This window comes from Condylura cristata, unplaced genomic scaffold (assembly GCF_000260355.1).
Source record: "Condylura cristata isolate star-nosed mole 26May11 unplaced genomic scaffold, ConCri1.0 scaffold00015, whole genome shotgun sequence".
Classification (NCBI taxonomy): Eukaryota; Metazoa; Chordata; class Mammalia; order Eulipotyphla; family Talpidae; genus Condylura; species Condylura cristata.
The window spans coordinates 49,600,915-49,611,586 of record NW_004567116.1 but is presented as its reverse complement, the minus strand read 5'-3'; the positions used below and the strand labels follow the sequence as shown (position 1 = coordinate 49,611,586).

Genomic DNA, 10,672 nt, shown 5'->3' with positions numbered 1-10,672 from the left:
AAGAACAGACTCCTGGGCACCCACAACTGAACTAACCTTAATTAAGGGATTTTTCAAGATAGTCCCAGACCAGCTTTAAGAAAATATTCACCTTTTATTGTTTTTCTTGTATATTTTTCTTGGACATTCAATTTAATTTACCTAAATTATCTAGTTATCTAGAATGGTTAGAGAGGAGATAATAAGCATCAAGAGGCCAAGGTGTTAAGGGAGATAAAATTCATCTGCTATCTTAGTAAGGTCACAATTCAGAAACTTTTGCCTTATGGACCAAAGAAAAACACATTCATTCAAAACTGACCTAATCATTCTGTCAAACTACTTTCTACCAATACATACATACATAAATACATACATATATAAATCATAGGGAGAATTCAAGAAGGTTATAGGCTTGGTGGCTTATTTGGTTCAAATGCAAGAGCCTGGGGACACCGCTCTCAGTGGGCATGTCCAGCCCCTTTGGCCCTGCTGAGAAGTCTCTTCACTGTTACCACAGAGGAGGCTGTGCTATAACCAAGTGGAAGAAGCCCCTGGAAAGTAAAGAAAACTAAATCTCACTAACAATGCTTTGGATTTAGAAAGCATTGAGGGATGTGATAAAATGTGAGCATTACCAGTTCTGTTGGCACTGATAATTAAGTCAGATGTTGGCCTAGACCCAACCACAAGGAAATGAATAACAAAATACTCTGTGAGAGTTGATTGATTTGGATTTCATCACAAAAATACATTCAATAAAAATAAGTAAACTATAAATTCTGAAAACAAAGAACAAAAGGTAAAATTCTAAATTAAATAACAAATGAGTAAATAACAAAAGAAGGCAACAAAATTAACTAGATACCAATTCAGTGACAATGTTTACAGGTAAATGAGAAAGTTACAGAAGTGATGAAAAAAGATGAATATAAAAAGATAAAATGGACTAAAACCATTTGGTAAAAAAAGAAGTTAGAATCTAACAGATTTGAAAACAGTGTGTTATCTTGTGACCTCAGCTTCACTTGGTTAGTCCTAGCTCCTAAGTTACATCAATACAGGAAATAGTGGTGAAACACTGTTAACATTACTTCTCCAATCCACCGTCCTTCAGTCTACATATCAATGTCACTGCTTTCAATTTGGGTGGAACCTTGCCTAGACAGCATTTCTTCAGCATATAAATACACCAAAACCATGCTTTGGAATGGAGACTGATTTGCTTTTACTAAAGATGCCAAGTTGTGATCAATACTTGGGTTAGTTTGAGGTAGAAAGATAATTTATTTTGATTGCCTTCAGTACCACAAACAAAATTTCTTGTGTCTGCTCAAACAATTACACTTCGAGGTCTGTTTGGATGAAATCAAATTAGACTTCTCTATTCACCATTGCAAATTAGTAACTAGTCATTGAAGTTACAGTGCATCCATTATTATATTCTACTTCATCATGGTTATTTCATTTTACATTTTTAATGAAATAAAAGATGACAATAAGTTGTTTAAAGAAGCAAATTGTAGAAATGAACATTTTGATCAGTTAAAATTTTACTAAAAAATCTCATCAAATATCAGTAGAGTTTGTCAATACCATAGTCTTAATGTCAGTGAAAATAATAACTTGTAGATTAAAATGCTTTTCTTCTAACCTAACAGGAAAAATATTATTAACATAACTTTTACAGAGAAATTACGAGGTGTGGATAGCAGCACTTTCTTCACTGCCTTAACACTTTATTTAAAAAGTAAACACAGTACCAATCATCAGGTTGATTCCAGTGAATAAAAACTTAAAACTTAATTTATTAATCAATTTTGAAGTATGAAACCCAAACCATTCTTTAGCAGTATTGGCTAATAGACAAGGCAATTCTAAAAAGTTAGTCACAATACGAAATTTTAACCAAATTAAAGTGGTTACCATGGTACCACAGTCTGTCTTTTTGTTGGGTTTCAATTTGCCATAACAACCAAGGATAGAATTACATATAAATAGAAGTATACAGGCTTGAAATTGAAGATGGAGGATTAAAGTTTAGGTTATATTTCTTGTTGCAACACAAGTTCTAGTGCATAATTAATTCACAACAGCTTATAACTTTTCAGCAACAAAATTATATTAAAAAAATATACCATAATCCCTATATGCTACATTAAGTATAGATATCACAATCACTTCAGCCTTTTATTAAATTTAGAAAAGTATAACTTTTCCCTGAAAAACTCCTCAGAGTGATCATATTTCAATCACAGCTTTCCTGAACTATCTTCCATAATTGGCAGTGACTATGTTTTGTCATTTTTTTATTCTACAAGAGTAAATATGGTGATGATGACTTTTTGAAAAAAGACTAGAGAATCTGAATCTAATTATTGAAATGAAATTTTTAACCACCACTGATTTTTTTGTTGTTTGTAGTTGTGAAACAGCCATTTTATAGGTAAAGCTGTTAAAAGGGAATAAATATGCAGATTTACCAAAAATTTTTGTTCTGTAGGATATTGATCCCTTCTGAATTAACAATGGCATACAAATCAGCTATAAAGAACTCAGACATATTATAAATGAAAACAAATAAAATAAACTTTCAGGAGGTTTTAAAGGTAACTTCATTTGTTTTGAAATACTCAAGTTGATGCTTCTTTAATGATTAAAGCATACATTTGAACTTTATCAGACATCAATTTCTACTTGCTCTTAACCTGGTATTAGTACATATAATAAGATAGATCTTGGAAAGGGATGAAGTTATCAGTGGAAGAACATGGATACCACGGCACTGACCCAAACAATATGAGAGCTGTCTTTGTATCCCTGAAGTCAAAATGGCCACTTTCCACATTAAATTGCTCTATACTAAAGCAACACTGTGAAGAATTACTTCATGTCCATAATATTTTACTATTATAGTTACCAATTCAAAAGTTAAAAAAAATACAGATCAAATTCATGTACCCGTGATCCTTTACATCCTAAAATGAAGAAATACTCTTAGTTGTAACTAAGAATTACATTGGAATGAACTAAAAACATCTTTTAAAGTAATTTTAAGTATATTCTTAGTTGTCACTACATTTCTATATAGATTATTTAATATTGCTGTGGTCATAATTTAATCAATAATATATCGTAATGTCAATCACTACAGTGATCCCAAATCAGATTCTGGCTACCGGGGAGCTTAATTATTAAGCAACACCTTCCTAAAAAGCTTCTGTGTTTCTGATTGGTAAGAAAAACAAAAAAAGAGCATCTCTCATTGAAATAACACTGAAGTTCAAGCTCAGGCCCCCTTTCTTGTGTTCAACCTAATTAACTTTTCAGGATAAAAGAATGAACCATTAAGTCACATTAATAAATTACAATTCTCTTCAAGAAAGTTCTACGGGCATCTCTGGTGTTACAGTTGTATATCTTGGATCCAACCTGGGGATGAAATCCTGAAAATGTTTAGATGCACTAGTACCAAAAACATCAAGGACTTTTCGGTTCATGACAGCAAATCTGTAAAACAGAGGACACAGTGAATAAGCATTTAATGAAGTTTATAAAGTAAAGTGACTCATTCCATTTGACTTTGCTTTCATGGAGTGGGGAAACAGAAAAGACTAATATGACAAATGCTCTAAACTCTACTCTTTTTCAAGATTCACTGTCTCATATTTTATTCAAAATATGAATATTTTATTCAAAATATGGGGTTTCATACCTGAAACCCCAGAGATTACCAGCATTATTTCCAACCTACTAGATTGTTTCCTTTCTCCTAGATTGTGCTAAATAGAAAAATAGACTCTTGATAATTTTTCTGGTGAAATCACAGAAAACCAACTAAAAATATGAATTTGCTAACATTTACTAATGAGACAAAGACATTAAATGCAATTTTGCTTGTTAAGTGACATCTTAATGTCTACAATCAACAAGAACACCTCCAAATAGGGAAATGTTTAATAATTAGCAGGCAAACAACAATTGGATCTTAATTCCCTTAACAGACATAACAAAGGAAAAACATATTTTATTCACCATCTAACCTATGAGACAGAAAATTTTAAAAAGGACACACATTTATGATATGCACAATGGACCTTCTCTGTGCATGATCACAAGCATGTCCTTTCTGGAGAAAACAGCAGGATGAAATTAGTTTTGAGTCACTGGCCAGGATCATTTTTTCCAAGGGTTGAAAAATGTGATTTTTAATTTGCAAAACAACCAGTTGAATAAATTAATTCATGTGAGGGAAACTAAATAACAAAGAAATGCCTGATAATAATAATAATAATACAAAGGATACATAGTATCATGGCTAGGAGGAAAAATTCTCCTCCTGAGTCATATTCCAGCTCCATCACTTACTAGGTGTGTGACTATGACAAGCTTTCTAACCTCTCTGTGGTTATCAGTTTCCTCATATGTAAAACTAGGGTAAAAACAATGCCTATCTCAGAAAGCTATTTTAAGGATCAAACACATAGGTGTGCATGCATGTGTTGTGTGCATATATGTTATCTTAAAAACATAACAAGGGCATAGTAAATACACTTAAAATATGTAAAATATGGGCCCTCCCTAGTGGCTCAGTGGGTTAAAGCACAGCACAAAGAAGCTTAAGCCACTTCTCATGAGTTCGATCCACGCCTGCCCTGGAGGGGATCCTCATGGCGAGGCAGACCTTTCCTGACCCGCCTGCTGCTCTCCTCAGCAGTGTACTTCATTGACCTGTCTGTTCTGCACCCCACTCTGTCTCTGGTGAATCCTCTCACCCTCTGCATGTCTGGTCTGTACCCCAGCTCTGTACGAATAAATAAATCTTTAAAAATATATATGTAAAATATTACAGAGAATATTCAACATAAAAGAATGTGCATGCTATTCTTAATGAATTTGTCACAATGATGTGTTTCTGGATACCTACCTTGTCACTAAAAGAATATTCCCTCATGACAAAAAGATTCAAAACCATTTTACAAAATTGCTTTTTATCTTATCTATAATCAATTAAAATAATCGTAGTCACTTACTTGCCCTTGGTGAGCCTTAAAAGAAACTTCCAGTAAGATGGTCGCAAATTCTGAACTTCCATGACAGCCTAAGATTATTCAATTTGTGAGAATTAATAGCAATACTATAGCAAGAGAGTAGGTTTATCTCTTTATTGATGATTGTATTTTTAAAATGACAGAGTTATGATGATAAAAAAACACGTATTTATGTTAAGTTAATAGCTATCAAAAATCTTTGTAAATGTGCCTTCAATTATTGGTTATGAAATAATAATTGAGTTGTCATTATTAGTAAGAATATGCCAAATACCATTAGTTAGCTGGTACTTTACTAGATATTCTAAGTTTATCAATTAGGCAGCATTACTATGATAAAGAACAAATAAAAGCAGTCTCCAAAATTCTACAAAATTCTGCAACAATACTAAAATTATCAACATCAATATGAATTTAAATACATTGGATACTGCTTCTATTAAATTATATTCTTTCCTCATCCTCACTGACTAATGTTGGGGTAATATATGTATTCTTATCTATGACTGTGGTATCTTTTTCTAGATGGAAGGCAGTTAAATTCGGGCATTCTAGTTAAAAACCTAAAAATCAGTGCATACATAACCAAGACATGGCCCATTAAGTTAACATGTTTAATGATTTGAAATGTGCAAGTTATTTTGCTTTCAAAAGAAATAAAGTGTAATAAATAGAAATGTTTTAGACCTTTATTTCTCCTTTATTTGTTTAATGTACACTAGAAACAGAATTCTATTTTTCACTTCAAAAAATTATACTTACTGCCTGGAAACAAATTGCTGTGGAGATGGAATAGATGATCGTATCTGCATGAGGAAAATAGGGGACCTTCCCTGCTTCAATGCCTTTGAAATACATTGTCTGCAAAATACGCAAAACAAAAAAGACTTAGTAGAGCAATACTTCTCTATCTACAACTATTTTCTCAAAATTCTAATAACCTTTTCAGAGCTTAAATTATAGTCACCACTTCCAGGAGGGTCAACCTTTCCCCTTTCCTCATTCTCTATCCCAAACCCCAGATGCCAAATAATACTTTTCTGTGATATTCAATAGCACTTTATTACCATCTCTTCTATCACTTATTCTTTAATACTTTTTTTGTATAATGCTCAGGACTTCCCTTTCCTGCTAGATCTATTCACTTAGGAAATTTTTAATAATGTTAACTCTATTCTAGATACTATGTCAAGAGTTAGGGATTTCAAAATGAATAAAATATGATCAATTCATAACAGAGATAACTAGTACATTCTAATGAGGTCATAAAATTGGCAGATGAAAGGATGTGTTTATATATTATAAATATGTACATTATATGTGTGTGTACACACATATACATATATACATACATGTGTATGCATGTGTGTGTGTGTGTATATATATATATATATATATATGAGACCTAGTATTGTTTAGAAGCTCTCTGAAGGAGAGCAGTACACTGCCTAGGACAAAGGACCAAAGAGAATCAAAAAGAATTTCGTAAATTACTATCATCAAGTAATAATTCTCAAACCATGTGGCAAAAAAGAACTACCTTAAAAAAAATCCAATTTCATGACTTAAAACTCTCATAATACAATAAAAATGAACTGCTAGAAAATAAATCGAAAAGCCCAACATTGAATCAAATTTTTACTACTACATTGCTATAAAAATTCTAAATATTTACTCTCGATTTCTGTACTTATTTTGTCATTGACTAACAACAGATAGCTCATGGACTAGCACTAGTACGATGATCACATTTGGGAAAGTGCTATGTAAGAAGCACTCCCTGGTGGCGCAGCGGGTTAAAGCACTGCACTGAGAAGCTAAAGCCACTTCCGCATGAGTTCGATTCCCGCCTGCCCAGGAGGTGACCACATGGCACAGCAGACCTCTCCTGACCCACCCACTGCACCCCTCAGCAGTGTACTTCGTCCATCTGCCTGTTCTGCTCCACACTCTGTCTCTGGTGAAGCCTTTCGCCACCCCTGAGCCTCTGGCCGGTACCCCAGTTCTGTCTACACAAATAAATAAATCTTAAAAAAAAAAAAAATAGGATCAACTAAGTAAGAGGACGAAAAGCTGTGGGAAGTAGAAATAAAACTTACAGTACTGTCAGCAAATTTAAATAATTAGAGCACATGATAATTCATAGAACTGGGTTTTCTAAATTGTAGGACAGGTAAAATAAAAATAGCAAGAAAAGTACAAAGTACAAAGACCATTGAGTTACAATAGGGTAGAGAGAAAGATGCAAGAAGTATGAGTGGCCTGTGAAATAATGAACATAGAATGAGAACTAAGATGAAGTCACTTAAGATGAAGACTGATGGTGACAACCTTCTTTCCTGTCTTTTCTTCAACACCTATCCTAGATTATGTGGTATTTGCTGAGTCAATCTATTGGGTTTTTAGAAAAATGAGATGCATTTTTGCTTGAAAATAGATTAAAAAAAGTCATGACTTATCGAACAATATTTTTTTTTTAGTGATATCTCAACTGATTTGCTATTTAAAAAAATCCCAAGTGATCAATACAAGCTTTCCTAACTATAGGGCCAAGCAACAAAAGGACACAATGAGGTGACTATGTTACATATGAATCATCACAGAGTATACAATGTGAAACAAATAAATGTTTAAACTACCAGGGGTTGGGATATGTAAAAACTCCAAGATATACAGTTATACTTGGGAAACAAGGTAAGAGATCACATGGTCCATTATATTGAAAATAAGACTGTATCGCAAAATACAGCTATCTTGTAGTGTATTCAGCTTGAAATAAATTAAATTTAGATGTGATAGAATGTCACAATAGAAATGTTATATGGAATAACTGTGTTCCTAGTTTTTTAAATTTGTTTTTATTGAAGTAACATTAATACATTTTTTCTACTGAACCAAGTTCTTAGTTAGAGAAGAACAGGGATGATATCCTTTACTTTCACATTTATCAGCAGCTAGCACATTAATGGGAATAAATAATCAGTAATATATTTTCAAATGTGTTTTACAAGAAAAAATTTGCCTTCACAACTTATTTTTACTTAATATAATCAGATAATATAACACCTTAATAAAACTATTAAGAAAATGATTGTCTATTAAACCAAAGTCATTACTTCAACAGAAGACACTATAAGCTTAAATTCCCTTTCTAGTTCCCTATATATATTTTTTTTTAAGATTTATTTATTTATGCATACAGAACTGGGGTACAGGCCAGAGGCTCAGGGGCGGCCGAGAGGCTTCACCAGAGACAGAGTGGGGAGCAGAACAGGCAGATCAACAAAGTACACTGCTGAGGGGAGCAGCGGGGGGGTCAGGAGAGGTCTGCCACGCCATGTGGTCACCTCCGGGGCAGGCGGGAATAGAACTCATGCGGAAGCGGCTTTAGATTCTCAGTGCTGTCCTTTAACCCGCTGCACCACCACGGAGGGCCTCTAGTTCCCTATATTTTAAAAAAAATTCTCAACAACACAGTTTAAATGCCAGTTTCTTTTGCCTAGATCAGATATGGTCTGATGACACAGGAAACAGAGTTTTTATAGTTGGCTGACTTAAAGAAAACTCTGGCTAGTTAGAGAAGCAGCTGTAAAATATTTCTTTTACAAACTAGAGCTCAAATAATATGTTTTTGCTACCTACAGGTTATGTTCCTTCTCTCACTCCTCTTTTCCTCTCATTAGCAAGTCTCGTTCACTCTTTTAGAAACATGCACCAAATTTGTACACTCAGTTAAATTTTTTTAAAGATTTATTTATTGATGCATATAGAATTGGGGTATAGGCAAAGGTACAGGGGTGGTGAGAGGATTCACCAGAGATGGAGTGGGGAGCCAAACAGGCAGATCAACAAGTATACAGCTGAGGGGAGTAGCAGGTGGGTCAGGAGAGGTCTGTCACACTATGTAGATGACCTCCAGGGCGGGGGATAGAACACCCAGTGAAGTGGCTGTGGCCTGCTTGCAGTGCTGCATCTTAACCCACTGTGTCACCAGGGAGGGCCTCAGTTCAATTTTTACTGTTACTATCTTGGTACAAGTCATTACGTCCTGCTTGAGACTAACTGCTCTCTCAGCTTCCAGGTGTGGCTCTCTACAATACATCCTCTATATCCTAGCAAGAATGTTCTGTTTTTATTATTTTTTTTTATTGAAGCATTATTAGTTTATAATATTATATATGATTTAGAGGTATAAGATTTCCCCTCCCCCTTTTATGGTGCTGTTGCCACACCACATACCCAATGTGAATTGTTATTTCTGTGTAAAACTCTAATCGTTGGTAAATAAAGGGATATGATCATTTTATCATGGGCATGTGAACAAACTAGTTCTTAGTGACCAAACAATTAAAAAGGGAAGATTTATTTAGAACTGTCTCTAATAAAGGCAGAAACAAAAATATTAGATTATTACCACTTTAGATCCCTCAGTCATGATCATTATTGGCTGCTAAAATTACCAGGTAAAAGGCTAACAGGAAACCTTACCTTGTCTCTAACAATATGGAGCCAAGACCAATCTTAGCATCATAAAAAGAAGACAACTAGGCAAATTTTGTGCCTCTTAATGTGATGCAGTAGCAATGTGCATATTAATACATTTATTTCTGACACACACACAAACCAGAAATTGAACCCAGAATGTGAGAAATTCCGCGTAAGTGGAACTTGATCTCAAACAAATAAATAATACAGAGAAAAAAATAAGTAAAAAGGTGAGAGAGGTAATTGCTATAAACAAAAAGGATTTTGCATCACAATTAAACAAAAAGATTGCATGAAGACATCTGTGGGACAATCAGTAAAAATATAAGCTCTAGTTAGATATATGATAATATGAAGGAGTTACTAGGTTTTTTTTTTTTTTAAAGTATGATTGTATTTTGGTTATTCTTCAATAATAAAACCAATTTGTTTGCTTTTAAGGAGTCTTTATCCTGAGTTGTTTAAGAATGAAGTGACATGATGCCGGGACTTGCTCTGAAATAAGTCAGCAGTTGGGGGACTGGATAGTACAGGTGAAACTTGCTGAAACTGTTGAACTGCATGCTGGGTATATCAGGGGTATGTGTATTATTCTTTCTACAATTGTGTATATTCACACACACAAAAAGGAAAAATAGGAAAACTAACTTTGTAAGAAGTTTTACAGGGCTACAATGTGCTTTGGTAATTGGGTAACATCTGCAACTTAAGTAACTAAAGCAGCTCTCTATCCTTTGCAACTGCACATGAATAAAAATGTTTACTTACCTCTACCAGTTTAGAAGCTAAATACATGGAAATTGTTGTGCTTTTATAAAACATCATTGATACACCTGCCAAAAATCCTGAAACAACAAAAAACTGATCAGATCTCAAAGTATTTCATTGTTATTGAAGTCATTAGAAAATTCTCATTAACTTATACAGGAAAAGAATTTATTTGTAGCACTACCTCTTATTACAATAAAATCAAAGCCAATAATACATTTGATGACATTGAATGGAGTGAGTTCTTAGCACCTTAATTTTAAATTAAAATTAGGCCTTCTGATTTAGGAACAAATAGTTGTAATACATATTACAAGAAAATTAACATTCTAATGTTAACTTAAAAACAAACAACAGTCGAAAAAGAAGAGTAACTTCCGGAAGATGGC

General features: G+C 33.6%; 1 protein-coding gene across 3 annotated transcripts in view; it reads right to left on the bottom strand.

Moving 5' to 3' along the window:
* Positions 1-961: 961 nt before the first annotated feature.
* TMEM135 (transmembrane protein 135) overlaps positions 962-10,672 on the bottom strand; it is a 240,799-nt gene continuing 231,088 nt past the window's right edge. For 2 of the 3 annotated variants that reach the window (XM_012725701.1, XM_004683276.2), the window contains exons 12-15: positions 10,284-10,360; positions 5,793-5,891; positions 5,013-5,080; positions 963-3,489 (exon numbers count right to left, since the gene is read on the bottom strand). In XM_012725701.1, coding sequence (XP_012581155.1) covers positions 3,357-3,489; positions 5,013-5,080; positions 5,793-5,891; positions 10,284-10,360 — 377 coding nt within the window. In that variant the 3' untranslated portion in view covers positions 963-3,356. Of the gene's footprint in view, positions 3,490-5,012; positions 5,081-5,792; positions 5,892-10,283; positions 10,361-10,672 lie in introns of all 3 variants that reach the window. The other variant, XM_012725702.1, reaches the window with a different exon arrangement.